This window comes from Poecile atricapillus, chromosome Z (assembly GCF_030490865.1).
Source record: "Poecile atricapillus isolate bPoeAtr1 chromosome Z, bPoeAtr1.hap1, whole genome shotgun sequence".
Classification (NCBI taxonomy): Eukaryota; Metazoa; Chordata; class Aves; order Passeriformes; family Paridae; genus Poecile; species Poecile atricapillus.
In genome coordinates, this window is record NC_081289.1 from 98,812,507 (window position 1) to 98,828,848 (window position 16,342).

General features: G+C 41.8%; 1 protein-coding gene across 1 annotated transcript in view; it reads left to right on the forward strand.

Annotated features, from left to right (window-relative positions):
• The first annotated feature begins 263 nt into the window (after nt 1-263).
• SHB (SH2 domain containing adaptor protein B) overlaps nt 264-16,342 on the forward strand; it is a 59,773-nt gene continuing 43,694 nt past the window's right edge. Inside the window, exons 1-2 of the mRNA XM_058827080.1 lie at nt 264-1,162; nt 15,903-16,020. Of these exons, the coding sequence (XP_058683063.1) occupies nt 578-1,162; nt 15,903-16,020 (703 nt within the window). The 5' untranslated portion in view covers nt 264-577. The remainder of the gene's footprint in view (nt 1,163-15,902; nt 16,021-16,342) is intronic.

A 16,342-nucleotide genomic window follows, 5' to 3' on the forward strand; every position in this document is an offset into this window, starting at 1 on the left:
GCATCAGCACCTACACCGGCACCTACACCAGCACCGGCACCTGCAGCGACACCTACACCTTACACCAGCATCTCCACACCTACACCTACATCTAACCCTACACCTACACCGGTGCCTGCACCTGTACCTGTGCCTACCCCGGTACCGCCCCGCGCAGGGCCGGCCCCTCGGCCCCGCCCCGCGGGCACCTGGCGCGGCCCCGCCCGGCCGCGGCGGTGGGCGGGCCCCGCATGCAGATGCGTCCCCCGCCTCTCCGGTGCGTGCTGAGGTCAGGCTGGGCTGCGCTGCCAGCGCGGAGCAGCGGGGCTGAGGTCGCGGCAGACCCGGAGCCGCGGGGGCGGGCGCGGAGCTACGGCGAGCGCCTGGCTCGGGCCGGGAGCGGCTCCCTCCCGCCGGGAAGCCGGAGGGCTCGGCGGGGCCCTTCCAGCCGCTGGCAGCGGGAGAGCGGCGAGTGCGCGGAGCGGGGCGCCCGGCCCGCCCCGCCGCCCCGCTCCTCCATGCGGGCGGCGAGCGGGGCTGGGGCGCGGGGCGCCGGGGGCAGCACGCAGCGGTGCTGAGGCCGCCACCGGGAGAGACGATGGCCAAATGGCTGAACAAGTACTTCAGCCTGGGCAATAGCAAGACCAAGAGCCCTCCGCAGCCCCCGCGGCCCGACTACCGGGAGAAGCGCAACGGTGCCGGCAGCGCGCCCCGCCCCGAGGGGCCGCCGCACCTCCACCTCCACCACCACACCTCGCCCGGCTTTTCGCGGCGCCGTCTGCGCGACGACACCAGCGACCTGCTCCGCGCCTATCGCGCCCAAAAGGACCGCGACTTCGAGGACCCCTACAGCGGGCCCGGCTCGTCCCTGCGCAAGCTGCGCGCCATGTGCCGCCCGGACTACTCGGCGCCCGAGGACCTGGGCGAGGCAGCCCTCAAGGCTTCCTCCTCCTCCTCCTCCTCGTCGTGCTGCGCCACGCCTCCCACCGCCGGCTCCCCGCACCTCTTCCGCAGCCACAGCGAGCGCCGCCCGGCGACGCCACCCGAGGTGAAGTACATCTCCCCCAAGCACCGGCTGATCAAGGTGGAGAGCGGCGGTGGAGGCAGCGACGGCGCGGGCAAGAAGCTCAACAAGGGCTCCAAGCAGCCGACGGCTGCTGCCCCCTCTGCCATGAAAGATAAAGTAAGTCTTGTGCTCCTGTTCCCGCCCCTCTAGGCTAGGTAGTGGGGCTGGGGCTTCGTCAGCCCCTGGAAGGGTTTTGGCGAGGGGATCCCCTACTGTACATCTAGCTGTTCTCAGCCATCCTTCATTGGGTGGCCTGGCCCTTTTTAATATCGCAGGGCATGTGCAGAAGTAGCGCGTGAAGTGATGGTGCCCTGCCCTTTCGGCTTTCGAGCGCACCTTCCTCCTGATGGGGCAGGTTCACAGGTGTGTCTGGCCCTGCTTTGAGGCACAGTTCACTGCCAGGCCTCATGATGGGTACCAAGACTCTTGGTATGCCCTATGTAGAACAGAACAGGCCGTGAGTAGTTGGGGGATGCTTGAGGAGCGCTAGATGCCCTTCAAAAACCTTGTGCTTGGGACCCTAAGTTGAGGCCTCAGCCCCACCGCATGTGGTATGGGGTAGTCATATATCAAAAATAAACATTTTTCGGAGGCAGTTTGTCGTTTCTTTATAAACGTTTTGCATCCTAGTGTAGTGTCAAAGGTGAGGAGGTTCAAAGTCCCATGTTACAACGGCATAGCAAGTTCCATGATGCTTCCACCATATGTGTGTTTCCAACTGGCTGGCAGGTGAAGCAAACTCCATAGATACTTGCCCACTTGCAAGTGTTACCCTGTCTTTTATTGGTAATTCTCTTAAAATTTTAGCAAAATATTCTAGACACAACACTGGAAAGTGCTGGACTTTGGAACTCAGGTTAGAGGGGGAGTAGCATTACTTGTTTTTTTAAGCACGGCACATCCTCCCACCTGTGTTGGTCTTGTGAGTATAGTTCCGTTTTTCTCGTGTATTGTACATAAATGTTTCTTTATTTTGTTAATTGGCATTTTCAACTCCAGGATAATAGTCACATCACGGGAATTTCAAGTATGTGCTGAATGTTATCAGTCTGAATGATCTGTGTGTACATGTTTAAAAGTGTAACATGATTGTGCAGCCACACTTCCATGACAACTTGATAAATTATATCTGTCCAGGTGGAATTCCAGAGAAATCTGCTTGTGACAGTGATGATATAGGGTGAAAAGTCTAGGATTTTATTCTATTGTCTTAGTAGGTGTTCCTGACTGGAAGCAACTTCTTTTGTGGAAGTGATTGATTAAAAGTTAGCATCTCGTTATGTTTTACAGTATATGTTACAATTTATTCAGTTTTCATTAAATTTCCCACATTGACACCAGATATCTTCTTTTATGGAATGGCTTTCAGCAAAAGCAACTGCTTAGGGAAAAAAGTATCTTTCTTTTTCTTTTTTTAAAATCACTGTTCAATTTTAGACCCTACTGAAGCAATTTTCAAATCAGAAAATACTTATTTGTTGCTAGGTAACGTGCTACTTTGTAATGGTCATAAATCTGTATGCTGCTCCCAAGCACTTGTAGGAGGTTCTGAAACTTGTAGGAAAAAATTCTCAGTCATATTCAGGTTTTTTTTTGTGATTATTGAGAGAGAGAACTGTATGTGACAAGCAGGAAATCTGAATATATTTGAGAAATAAAATCATCCTGTGCCTCAAAAAGCCAATTGTGCCTACCTGCAACAGCATTCATGTGCTAGAGGCAACATAGCTTGCCTTTTGTTCAATTGTGTTATTTTATCCCAGCAATGGATGTGAAATCTCTGTTATTTCACAGCCCTGAAATGGAGAGTTTGACAGGTGAACAGGGGTCACTGTGGCCTGGCAGAGAACTGCTTCTCTTCTATACCTGTGATTCACTGAGGAAGAAAAATAGGGAATTTAGTTTACAGTGTCTGTAGTTCAGCAGTGAGCAAAGCAAGTGAAAATAAATTTCTCTAAGAAAGATGTAATAAGGAAGAGAGTAAAGGTGGAATAAAACCCCCCAAAGCTAGAGGTCTGCTGTTCAGAAGACTTCACTGACATGCTAAAAGCATTTAAAAAAATCTGTGTGCTACATAGTATAAGCTAGTAAACACTTTAGGAATTAAATCAGTAAACAAATGCTGTATAGTTCTGTCTTCATAGAAGTAAGTTAGTGTTTAATGATCCAATAATGCCTGTTAAATGTTTGTGTTTCATTCCAGCATCCCTTTTTCAGTGTTTTGTGTTTTTCCTCCCGATTTCATTTACAAGGATAGAGTGCTATTTTCCTTTATGTGTTGATGGAGAAGTGAGAAGTAGAGGTTTCAGCAAATTCAGTGAGCAATTTTATATCTTCCGTGGTTCATCATCTGTAAAGAGTTTGGTTAACAGCTCAATTGTGTGTCATACTTGAAAGAGTTACTGGAATGGAAAGGAGATTCAGGAAGGTGCTTGTTTAGTGTGGTTACTTAAAAAAGGGCAAATGGCAAACTAGGGATAGTGGCAGATGGGTTAGCTGAAATTCCCAGAGGAAAAGAAAAATTGTAAACTAGGTGATTCAGGGACTAAAGGGGGTGGAGATTTAAAGCAATGGCAGACATGATTATATTTTGTAAGATTTTAGATGAAGGCTGGTAAAGTAACCACAGAGATGTAATGTATCTGGGATTCAGGACGTTTTGATCTGTAGCAGTAGAAATACCAACCAAAGCTGAAGCAGACAAACCCAAATTGCCATGCACCTTTTAGTAGTGAGGTGACTAGCCTCTGTAACAGATGCCCAGTGAAAGTCATCTTTTCCAGATGTCTTGAATTAAAATTGTCGGGTGGGATTTTTTTTTATTATTCTTATTTAGGTAGTACAATTAGGTGGGTTTAGGGACTTCAGCAGTAGTGTTTATCTTCAGATAAGGGAGAGCAGGGTGAGTTAGAATTCATGGCTGAAGTAGTTCAGGTCCTTCAGTATGGTGGATAAAGAAATTATTGGCTTCCATCTTTAGTGCTGGCTTGTGAGAGCTTAACTTGCTTGCCATAGAGAAGCTAGGGAGTGTGGGCAAGTTCAAACAACATGTGGTTGTGTTCTGGATCAGTCTGGCATCTCCTGTATTTGTGTAAGAATAAACGTGGGACATGGTTTAAGACCAACTCAATAGGCAAACCACTTGTGAATGGAGATCAAAAGAAATAATCTGAAGTCTTCCTGAATGATTGTCCTCTATCTGGCATTGTGGTGTGTGTAAATCCATGAAGTAATAATAAAGTGGGAAGTGCCTGTGTGAAAGGATACTTCAGATATGTTTTCACCTATTACATATTTGAACCTAACCATTTCTCTGCCAGGTTTTGCTGCTGAGGAACCTGGGATGCTTCCCCAAAACAAGCTGTTTCATACTTCCTTGCAGGAAGTTGTTAAGATTTAAAAGCTGGGTTCGTAGCATATTGTTCTTTAAAAGACATGTATTTCATAATGAGCAGCATTTTGCACTATCTCTGTTCAGTGGAGACAGACCAATGCAACAGTTCTGTATATCGAATGCAGAAGATGCTGCAAGTTGCAAGATCCATTTCCACAGGTCTTAAAGAAATTTTTTACATTAATCTCTTTTCTCCATTAGATAGGTTTGTTGGCACAGGTCAGTTATGGTATCTGGTAGTGCCTCAAAACAGGGACTCTGAACAAATAAATCCCTAATAAATACACTTAAAATCCAAGCTCCCTATCCTTCACAAGAGAGTCTGGACAAACACCAGCATTGGGGTCTGGGGTCTTCTTACTTCTGGTTTGTGTTTTGTTACCAGCTGCTTTCTATGTATTTAGTTGGTTCTGCAGTCCATGTTGTAATATGATTGTTGTACTCCATAAGCTGTGATCTATTATTTTTAAGTAATATTTAAAATTAGAGCTTTGTCCAGTTTAATTATTATTAGTGTACATATTGTTACCTCCAGGCCGTACTATAATCTCTGTTCAACTTACGCAGTATAACCTTACAGTTTAAATTAAATAAAAATAAATTAAATTTAAATTAAATATAGTTTAAACTAAAGTTCAACCTAAAGCCTAACAATTCTAGCTACTTCTGTCAAGCAAGCGCTTGGCTACTTTCAAATAGTACAAAATTTTCAGTGACAGGACATAGCTGATGCAGTAGAGAATAACTTGATTCTGCAGTCAGAGTGGATCTAGTACAAAATCATGTGAATGTTGTGTGGCAGCAGCAATCAAGCAAGCAACTGTTCAGGACAGTGGAGTTGCTCACTTGATGTATAAAGTTCTGAGAGCACAAACTATGTGTAAGAAACAAGTGCCTTTGCATTAGACTAGCAAAGTAATCTAGCTTTTTGGACTTCTAACATCTTCAATAAAAGTGATTAGACAATATTATTAATATCTTTAGATTGTTAAAATACTGTTTTAGGATTGAGCAAATGCTTGTCTTATTTCTGTATATGGAAGGTTTATATTTTATTTGATCTTTAAACAGAACAAGCCATGTGCCAAGATTCAACAGAACCTTACAGCTGATATTTCAAGGTGCTCTGGGAAAACACTTGAAAGACATCTACGCAGTGTTGCAGATATTTATATCAGAGAATATTATTTCTAGAGATCCTAAACTACAAATGTACCTCAGCGTCTTATTCCCATGTTTAATCCATTGCAGCAGAGTGTCAAGCTGCCTCTCCATGCAGTTAGTTCTATTTGGGTCAAAGCTGGACTGTGAAACAGTCATGCATGCAGTTCCCATTAGAATATGGCTCTGTCTTTGAGTAAAGAAAAATATACTCATAGCTGCTGGTCTTGCATGAATTGCTTAGGCAAGGCTATATGTAAAGGCAGTGACTTACATTTTTTTTGCTTATCTATGTTGTTACAGGGAAGCTGTAATGCAGCTAGAAATGCAATTTTTTTTCACTTTTGTCAGTCTCATGATTAAGAGACTAGAGCAGTCTTGTGAAAAGGAAGATACTCAGATTTGATCTGAGCCTTTAGAGTCTCAGTGAATTCAGGGCTTTTTTGGAATGATGTGGTAGGCTGTTCACTTAAAAGTATGCCCGGCATCTGCACTGTATGCACAACTTGGAACACTCTCTGCTTTGGAAGTTATCCAAATTGTCAGAGTCATGGTGCAAAGAGATCCAAACAGGGAGAGACTATCAGGAAGCAGTTGAAAGACATGGAGATTTAAGGAGGGAGAGGTAGACTTCTGGAAAAGTGTATTGTGTATACCTTTACAGTAAGCATCTCAGCCCATTATAATAAAATTCCTTAGCTACTGTGTTCAAACAAGAGGACAGACTTGCTGTTCTGAACTAAAATATGCTTATTGAACTATTTACTGGCAGACTGTAACCAATCACCTTTCATGTGGTGTTATTCTGTAAAAAGGCTGATACCTAAGTGCAAATGACCATAAGGGAATGTGGCAGGGTGGTGGACCTTTGTCCAGTTTCCATCCCTTTCCACCCCTTTCCATGCAACTTGTGTATCTAATCACTGTGAATCGCTCCCACTTGGCCCCCAGTGCTCAAGAACATTACTGCGTCACTGTTTCATCTGTAGATTGCTATGGCACATAAGAGCATCCTGCAGGATTCCTTATAAAAATTAAATTTTCACTTGTGAAAAAGCAGTAGCTTACCAAAAGTGTTAGCTAAACAAATAATATTAATAGTAGCAGTGAGCTATGTCCCTGTAATTGCACTTTGTCATTGTGATTTTATGTTATTGTGTTCAGAAGGATAAAACTACTAAGGGTAGGAGACAAGGAGAAAATGTATTGTTTAACCTCAAAAGGTAGCAATAACCTATATATTGCTAAATGTTAGATAAGGCTAAATTGGATTGTGAAACAAAAAAAATTACCTAAAGATGAATGCAGTGTTGAAGTTTTCATGAGTGGTAGAAGAAGACAGGTGAAAAGAGTCAAAATGCCAACGTGTATCTTAACAGGTTCCAAGTTTAAATAAAAGCAAAAACTGTATGATGGATACCATGTATTGCCTGTGAAAGGATTTTTCTAAATTATTGAACTGAGTCCAGAGTAGTCCATCAGTGTAGCACTTTAATGTCTTCCATCTTATGGGAACCGTAATATCGCGAATGGATTCTAAATGCCTACTTGATTACATCCTCTAATCTGTGTGTCTTACATCTCTCTGGTGTACACATCTGCTGTCTGATCTCAAACTTGCTACAACAGTCTACAGGTAGAAATGAATTTAGGTTTTCTTGTTACCTATGTTGAAATTAATTGTAAAGTTCTGAAATCTACATTATATGTATGTACAAACATGTACATAGACAAAATATGATGAATATGTAATATTTAGTTATTGTTATTATTTGTTAATTCATATACATAAATGTATGCATTGCTGAGGAAGAGGTTGTGGATATTCCGTCTTTGGAGACTTTCAAAATTCATGTGGGCAAGATCCTGGACAACTTGGTCTACTTTTGGTAGTACCCCTGGTTTGAACAGAAGTGTGGTTTAATTCACAGAACCACAGAAAATACTGAGCTGGGAGGGACTCACAAGGATCACTGAGCCAAACTCCTGGCCCTGTACAGCGCTGTCTCCAGGAGTCACTCCATGTGCCTGAGAGTGTTGTCCAAACACTTACTGAGCTCTGTCAGGCTGGGTGCTGTGACCATGTCTCTTTGAGGCCTGTTCCAGTGCCCAACCAGCCTCTGAGAGAAGAACCTTTCCCCAATGTTCAACGTAAACCTTCCCTGACACAGATTCCTACAGGTCCTCAGAGATCTCATGGATCCTAAATCTTCATGTAACTGATGTTCAAAAACTGCCATGAAGTCTGTGCTGGCAACAGACTTCTATTATGTGAAAATAGCACATTTCAGTAAGGACATTTGCGCAGGACCTTGATCTGTCATGCTGGGGTGCTTTTCTTCATTCTGTAGATGAATTTGTGCAGTAAGTGAATGCGGGGTTAGTCTGATGATAGACTCTAATGCATACAAGTACAGCAGCTTCTGCAACAACATCAAAGAACGAATAGGGCTCTGTTCAGATTAAGTGCATGTGGACACAGCTGGGCACGGCTGGTCAAGAGTGATCAGCTGGTGATGGTGATCATCTGCAAGAAGGAATGAATTGTACTTGTTTCTGTAGATTGTCCTCTGATTTTTCACATGTGTACACAGGCATGTACTGGAGCTGGTTTAGGTAAGTTTGCATGTGAACACAGCAGTACCAAGACTCCAAGCACATCTAAAACAGCACTACACAATTCTGCCACAACAGTGGGCTCATCATAAATGCAGCTTTCTTACTACTACATGATAGCACACATATTATTACTTCCAGACTTTTCTTCAAAACTGTCCAGATGAGGAAAGAGGTCTGTATTACACTATTTTACATATCCAACTTTAGGTAAATTTGCACACCAGCTGTTAGCATTAGGGCTGTTGTAATGTGTATATGGAAGTAAAACCTTCTATAGGCTGAATAAGGTTATGCAGTTTATTGAGATTCAAAGGGTATTCTAACTAAATGAGAAATTAGGCACAGCAAAAAGGGTATGCGAACTCATGTAACTATTTTTAGCCTGATTAATGAGGAGAGAGGATCTGGAAAGGAAAAAGATGAAGCTGTGTTTCTCTTTTTAAACATCAAGTTTGCATGTAATCTCCTAGTTTGCAATCTCTTCTTGTGGCCAGTTTACCAGTGTATTTGCTAGGGTGACTGAAGAAATGTATGTTTTTACAAGATTCTTTGTTCCCGAGACTCACTGATAATGGGATAGGAGAGATGTTTCTGTCTCTGAACACCTTTGTGTCCTTTCTTGTGCTGACCACTGCCTGGTGGTCTGGCGAAGAATATGGTTTGACTTTTCACTCTTTTGGTGCCCTGTGTCATTGTGGTTGTATCCTTAACTAACAGTGTGCTAGGCACTATTTGGAGGTGGAGGAAGTGATACAAGACTAAACAGTTGAAACAGAATGATGATGGATTCTAGCAAGAGATAGGAAAGGACTGTGGTGCAGATCTTCCTGGATAGGTCACTGTTTTTGTAAGTGTTACTGTTAAACAATCTATTTACACGGAAACAGACATAAAGTGTGGTTTTGGAGTAGTTGTGCGTTGTTCAGGAAGTGTGGAAAATGGTTTTACAAAACATATTCTGCTAGTGGCATTAAATGGGATAATTTTTTTTAAAACTTTTTTTTAAAACTTTTTTTTAAAACTTTTTTTTCTGAAGGGAGCAGTACCTGTTAATTGTTCTGCCTGTTCTTCCTTCAATAACTCTTAGATCTACTGAAAAATCCTTGAAGGTGTATTTTCAAATTTAAAATACTCAAGTGGATGAGTCAAGGAAGCACCTGTTTCTTTCTGAGGGGAAAGCAGGTACAGCTGCCTTTTAAAACTTTGATCAGGAGTTGGAAATGCTGCATTGCCTGCTGTGTTAAGAGTGGTCTCCACATTGCCCTATATGAACCAGTGACACATGTGGGATGGGACTTCAGTTACTGCCTGGGAATAGAGGAGAGACATGGAGGGACAAGAAGGCAAGAACTGTTATTTATATCAGCCTGTTAGCAGTTCAGTTCTGTCTCTGTGGGTGTGTGGACTTGTAAAAACTGAAGAGCAGTTCACCTTCACTGAGCACTAAACCCTGTATTATGTGGGGGAGTAGCTCTTGAAATCCTGTTATTAAATACTGTGCTTTTTTTCCCCCCCAGTACCTCTGGATACTGATAGGGATAAGTTCACAACTCTCTGAAAAACTTAGGCACCACATTTCCCTTCAGTTACCTTCTAGATGAGGTGTGTTAGTCTCTGGAAGTCACTGCTATGAGTGAGGCCTGTGGTTCCTTCCAGGGGCAGAGAGCTAGTGCTGGTCTTTCCAATACTCAGATTTAGGACTAGAAGGAAAGGCTCTGTACACACTTGATCTGTGGGGTAGTCCTCTAGAATCATGCCCTAAATTTCTGACTTGTTAGCAAGATATTAAAAGTCCTTGATTTATTTTTCCTGATACTTTCAGGAACCCGACCATGTACAGATCACTCTGTTAGCAAGTTTTCCAAGACTGTGAAATTTTTTTCTAATAAAAAGTAGTACCTAGCTACAGGGAGGATTATCCAACAGTTTATTGAATTCAGTGCTTCATGGAAGAAAACCTAAGTGGAAGTCTTTATTAATATGAAAAACAAATCAAGACCAAACTTCACAGTCTTGCTGTATGCAGGCTGAGTTTTGTCCAGTTTTCAACTTCAGTGACGTTTCTGATGTGCAGTTGCCTGAATATTACACGAAAATATGATTTTTTAGGAAGTATCTGCTTAGGATGTGTTTGTGATGTGGGACCTGGAGGTTACTTGGGGTCAGAGAGAGAAATTTGGCATTTATCAGAAATATGAAAAAAACCAGCGTTGTAAAAAAATACGAAATATACCCCCCATAAAAAACCCCAAATCAATACAACATAACAGCAATCAAACAAAGTAACAACACAACTCCCTCCATGTAATATTGTTAATCATCGTTGGCCAGCATGGTGACTAGATGGATAACCTCTCATAGTAGGGAAGGCTGAGAGAACTGGGATTGTACAGCCTGGAGAAGTGAAGGCTTTGGGGTCACCTAAATGGAGCCTTCCAGTATCTGAAAGGAGCCTACAAGAAATCTGGAGAGGGATTTTTACAAGGACATCTAGTGATGGGGCAAGGGAGAATGGCTTCGAAATGAGAGTAGATTTGTATTACATTTTAGAAAGAAGTTCTTTACTGTGAAGGTGGTGAGACTCAGGCACGGGTTGCCCAGAGAAGTTATGGATGCCCCAGCCCTGGAACTGTAACAAGGGCAGGTTGGATGGGGCTCTGAGCAACCTGGTCTATCTAAAGGTGTCCCTGTCCATAGCAGAGGGGTTGGAACGAGATGGTCCTTAAGGTCCTTTCCAACCCAGGCCATTCTAGAGTAACTTGTACTGTAGCTAGAGACTGGTCTTCTGTGAATACAAATTCTCAGGGAGGATGAAGAATTTTTATTACATTGTGTTAAATGTGTTAACTTTGATGTTCTCAGAGCCCTATTCACAGTTTTTAAGTGCCCTTTTTTTTTGTATCTTTGCTGACAGACACATGCTGTCATCTGTGATACTGGTGGGCTTAATTGTAACTCACAAAAGTTGAAAGAGGAATATATTGTCTGCCTTCACACAGTTATTTAAGTATGTGTCTGCCCATGGGAAGGAGGTTGGAACTAGAGGATCTTTAAGGTCTCTTCCAAACCCACTCTATTATCTAAATGCATATATAAATAAAAGAAATAATAAATAAAAATAAATCTTTAAAATAGATTTCCCCTAATAAATTCTCCAAAGGCCTGGTGGGCAGGAGAAGTCTTCTAGATTTTTTGTTACATGTTGTTTATTATAATTCCTCTTGGATTCTTCTAGAGCAGTGTGTCTTTAATCACAATAACCACTAAATTACTGAACTAGCTAACAGTTCTGTGCTGATGTTGCTGTATTAAAGATAGCTTGATCTTCTGCATTTCCTTTCAATTCAAAAAAGGGATTATCCCTATTTTTTCAGTGTGGTGAGTTCTCATTTGTTTCCCTCTTTTTCATTCCCTTTAAAATGCTGGGTTTAGTCAAATAGAGATACCTATGAAATTATGCAGTTAGGTGTGTTCTTTGTTTTTTTCCTGTGGCTACATATGCAAAATATGCTTTTGTATATGCAAATACCCATTTAAACTTGTACTTAATATGATGATATTTGTCAGACTGTTTTTTTAAGACTATAAGAACAAAGACTATGCATCAACAGTGAAGCTTGCAACTTAGTTAATATATAATAGAGGGATAAACCAACCACATTCTCAAATTGTATTTAATTTTCTGGGGGGTGGAGTGATTATTGGGTTTTTGATCTTGTATCTGCTGATTAACTTTTTAGTTAGTTATGGTTTTTAATTTGTGAATTTGTCTGGTAACTGAGCTGTACTCTTTTTCTCTGTCTTTTGACTTTTAACTAGCAACCTGCTAGGAAGAGTCCCTGTGAGTGTTCTCTAAATCCTTACAGACTTCTTTTGATAATTGCACTTTTATTTGTGTTAAAGCTTCTTTTTCTTGATGTTATTGATGCCTCAAAATACTACTACTACATGTACAAACCAGAAAATAGTATTCCCATACACATCCCATATGTGTATGGGATGCCACAGAACAGGCTTGAATAGAGCAGGAATCAGTAGCTGTAGGAGCTCCTAGTCCACACTCAGAATATAGATCTTGCATTCTGTCAAAAGATAAGCCACAGGTCTTTGACAATAACCCTGACAAATGCAGCTGATTTAGACATTAATTTGGAATCTGAATGACTGCCTTCTGGGGATTCCTGATAGCTGTGTTTTAATTTTGACAGATAGGACCTCTGAGGAAGGTGGCTGGATTTGGCAGAGCAGGGAGCCAAATTAAATGTGTCCTGCTCCAAAGGTCAGCTTCTATGTCTGAATGCTCTCTTTAGCTGTACTTACAAAATTTCAACATGTAGCTATTCCTCAAATTGTGTCCAGGGTAGATGTAGCAAATATAGCTTTGTATCCTGGATAATCTGAGTCTTCTAGAAGGGATGCTTTGATGAGGGGTACTGTCCATTATCTTCTACTTCCTGTCCAGTGTTTGTCAGTCAGTAACATGAAAGAGCAGTTTGTAGACCAGCTGAACGAGTTTAGCCACTTGCCTTGGAAGTGTAGTAAATTTAAGCTGTAGAAGGGGCATTGCATGCCTGCCCTAACCTGGGATCTCCTGTGCTGGCCTTGGCCTTCGGACTGTAGAAAACAAATGCCTGACTCAGACCAGCTTGCTGGGCAGTGATTGGAAGGCTGTTGGGAGAAATAGAAACAAATGAAATGCACAGCAAACACCTCTTTCTGGGAAGCTAATGAGCTCTGGTGAACACAGGGACACACTGGTTATTGCACAGATAGACCTGCTCCTACATGCTGGTGGGGAAGAGGTGACAGCATGGTGTTCTCACAGTGGGTCTTACCTGTGTGGCATGGAGGTGATCAAAATCATGAGCTGCAGAAGCCACACTGCACATGGAAGGCATGCACCTGTGATATTTGTGAAGACAACCTGTGTGTGACATTGGCAAGCTTTTTTCTGAGGACAGCACGAAAGGGGTATGAGGACAGTGTATTAATACCATGTGTCATGAAGCAAGTGTTTTGTTTATTGTGTAAATGACTAGAAAATTAATGTACTCAGAACCTTCTATTTCATCAAAAGATTTTGTCTGTACTTTGTCTAAGCAAGCATAGAGGCTTGGAAGGTGAGCTCATTAAGGTAAAAGTAGCTTATGTGGAGATGGCAAACAGACTTGCAGAGTAGAAACTCTTTCTGGTTGAGATCTGTGAAAACAGGAAAAACAATCCTCTGAAATATGGTTGTCAAAAGGAGTTCAATTTTACAGTAAGTGAGTTTTACATTTTTATAGTAACTGTGTTACAATAGAACCAATAATCATACTCATTTGGGGTTTTCAAGCAATGAGGGTTTTTTTGAAAGAAGTAGAAATACTTGAAACTTCCTAGAAATAGAGAAATTATAACTGTTAGCAAGTACAGAAGAAATCAAATTCTGGCACTAGCCAGCTGCTACATCTAGCCTGAGAATTACTGAATGTAGTATTTATGGAAAGAGTAATGGTCAGCTGGAGAGTCCTCTGACAGCTCCGTGTTGTAAATCCGCTTGTAATAAGATAGACAGTTTCAGGAAAGGTGAAGAGGCTGCTCTTTTTGCCTGAGTGAGTGCTGAAAAGTCTGTTTGGGATGTGCTGTGGCAGAGTGTTGTTTAGTTTGGAATTTTTTGGGTGGCTTTTTTAGGGGGAGGTCTCGTTTGACAGCATCTTTTATGTATCATTTTCCTCCTAGTATGCTTTGGGCAAATGGGCAAGAAGAAATGTCAAAAAGCAATGCTAAGTCCGCTTTCTATTTCATGTTCTAGTACAGTTACGCAAAGGATTGGCGAGTGTTACCTGTCAACACTTGCAAAGCAGAGCAGCACAGGGCACATGCTAGCACCTAGCAGTTCTTTTCTTGACAGGGTTGGAGCAGAAGACATGGATGGCATTTCAGCTGCATCACTTTTGGAAATAAAACTGCCCTTGTGACTAGGAGAAATTACTGCTGCGTGATGCACATTGTCGTCTTTGTCTCAAGTGTGTGCAGCTGCTGTCACTTGATTTGCTGCTTGGGCATATGTTGCCAGCCGGGGGGGAGGGGACTTTCTCCCCCTTTGTGTTAACTGTTTTTCGAAATAATGAGGGAGTAATTTTGGACGCCAAGTGAAAGAAAGAATTATGTTTTCCCCTCTCTGTGATCCATGTCAGTCTGGTGATTTCTGATCAAAAAAAAGCTTCCAGTCACTTTGAGTGAGAAAAACACAGAAAAGATAAAATGTCAGTCTTGGTAGTAAAATAAGCAAAATAAGTAGTATAAAATTGCAATGTGTCCATTTTACAGTGCCCATTTTAAAGCGCCCGAGTAATGATTCTGAAGTGTGTTAGATGTTTTTGTTGCCTAATCTTAAAGGAGATCTCTGCCTTTCTTAATAGAGTGTTCATTTATTCCATGGCACTAGTGCAGGTGTTTGATCTGTGAATACTTGTGTGTCCTGTTTTTCTTCTCTGACTGGTGGGGTATGCTGGCAGCAGGAGACAGCAGCAGATGCAGCTTCAGTCTCTGAGCTGGCAGTGTACTCCTGGTTCTTTGTTAAAAAGATTGAAACTGTTGGAATAGCACTGTGCTGTAAGTCTTACTAGTGCTGGTCTTAACAATGTACAGTAATTCAGTTGAAAAATCCCTCATAAATAAAGTAAGCCTTCAGGGCAGAACCCTTTAGACTTGCCCTGCTTTGAGTGATGAGTTGTATAGGGTGATCTCTTGTGGTTCTTTCCCACCTGAATAATCTTAGGATTTTGTAGGGATTCTGATGTTGAAGCCTGCCTCTGTCTGCTTTGTTTACTTCAGACTCTTTTGCCTGCTGTAGATTACATCTCTGTGTTCTGCAGTACTTCTCATATGAGGATCTCTGCCTTTGCACCAGTCCCCTTGTCACATCCCAGAAACAAAGATTATCTCTACCTCTTCAATTATAGGGAGGAATGATTCCTGTGACTTAATTGACTGAAAAAGAAAATATATATGGGACCTACATAGCATACAGTGATTTTGCAGTGGTCAGGAAAGCAAAGTAATGCAAGATCAAGTGTGAGATTTCTTAGTGGTGTCTTTTGTCTCAGTTTACAAAATATAAGTACAAATAATGTTATTTTGAGAGAAAGAGTGTCACAGATAGGTTTGAGGATTTAAGTGAGACCTAAAATTAAAAGGCTTCTTATTAATGCAGTGAAAAGAGTAGGCTTAAAATAATTATTTTAAAAGTTTCTAGAAATATTTTCAGTTGTAGCTCATAAATCTTAAAAGCAGAGGAGATCAAATATGTGCAATGGAAAGAGTGCTGTTTTTTTTCCTGAATATTAGCAGACTTCTCTGAAAAGAGGTTGCACTGGATTGAATTTGCTGACTGGTTGGCTCTTTCTAATTTGTCCATCCCGATTATTCTGTTCCTTGTGGTAGTCAGAAATCTTTTTGACGTGGAGTCTGCCTTTATGAGATTTCCGGTATGAATAGGAGCACATTTCTATTTCAGTACCATTCAGTAACTGATCTATGGCAATTGTGTATTTATGCTCTGAACCAAGACTGTACTTTGAAGACAATATGGGATACAGCCATGTGAAGCTGTTCTTAATTTGCTGATAGGATGTCATTGCCTTCTGCTTTGCACATCTGACTGGAGACTTCAGTAACAGTTACCTTCCTGTCTTTCAGGTATTGATAGCTGATGACTACTCAGATCCGTTTGATGCCAAAAGTGAGTTGAACAGAATGGGCAGAGGGGAGAACACTGGCTATATGGAACCATACGAAGCCCAGAGAATAATGGCTGGTAAGAAAAGACAGTTGCATGTGTGAGCTCCAGTTGCATGGCAGTTCATATGTATATTATAGCTGCTGTGGAACAGAAATATTCTTTGGCATGGAAAACTGTGTTTCTGAAGATGCTTAGGTAGGAAGCAGCAAGTGCCATGGAATCATTGCATTTTCCTGCATGTGCCTTTATACCTAAAAATACTGCTCTGTACCTCGCTTTTAAATATAGAAGTTTTGTACTGTCATGCGACAAGATAAAAAAATAAGAGCAATGGGAGCTGGAGTGTGTATTGCTCCTCTTGGCAATGTGAAGGCTGTCATCTGTGTATGTGGTTGAG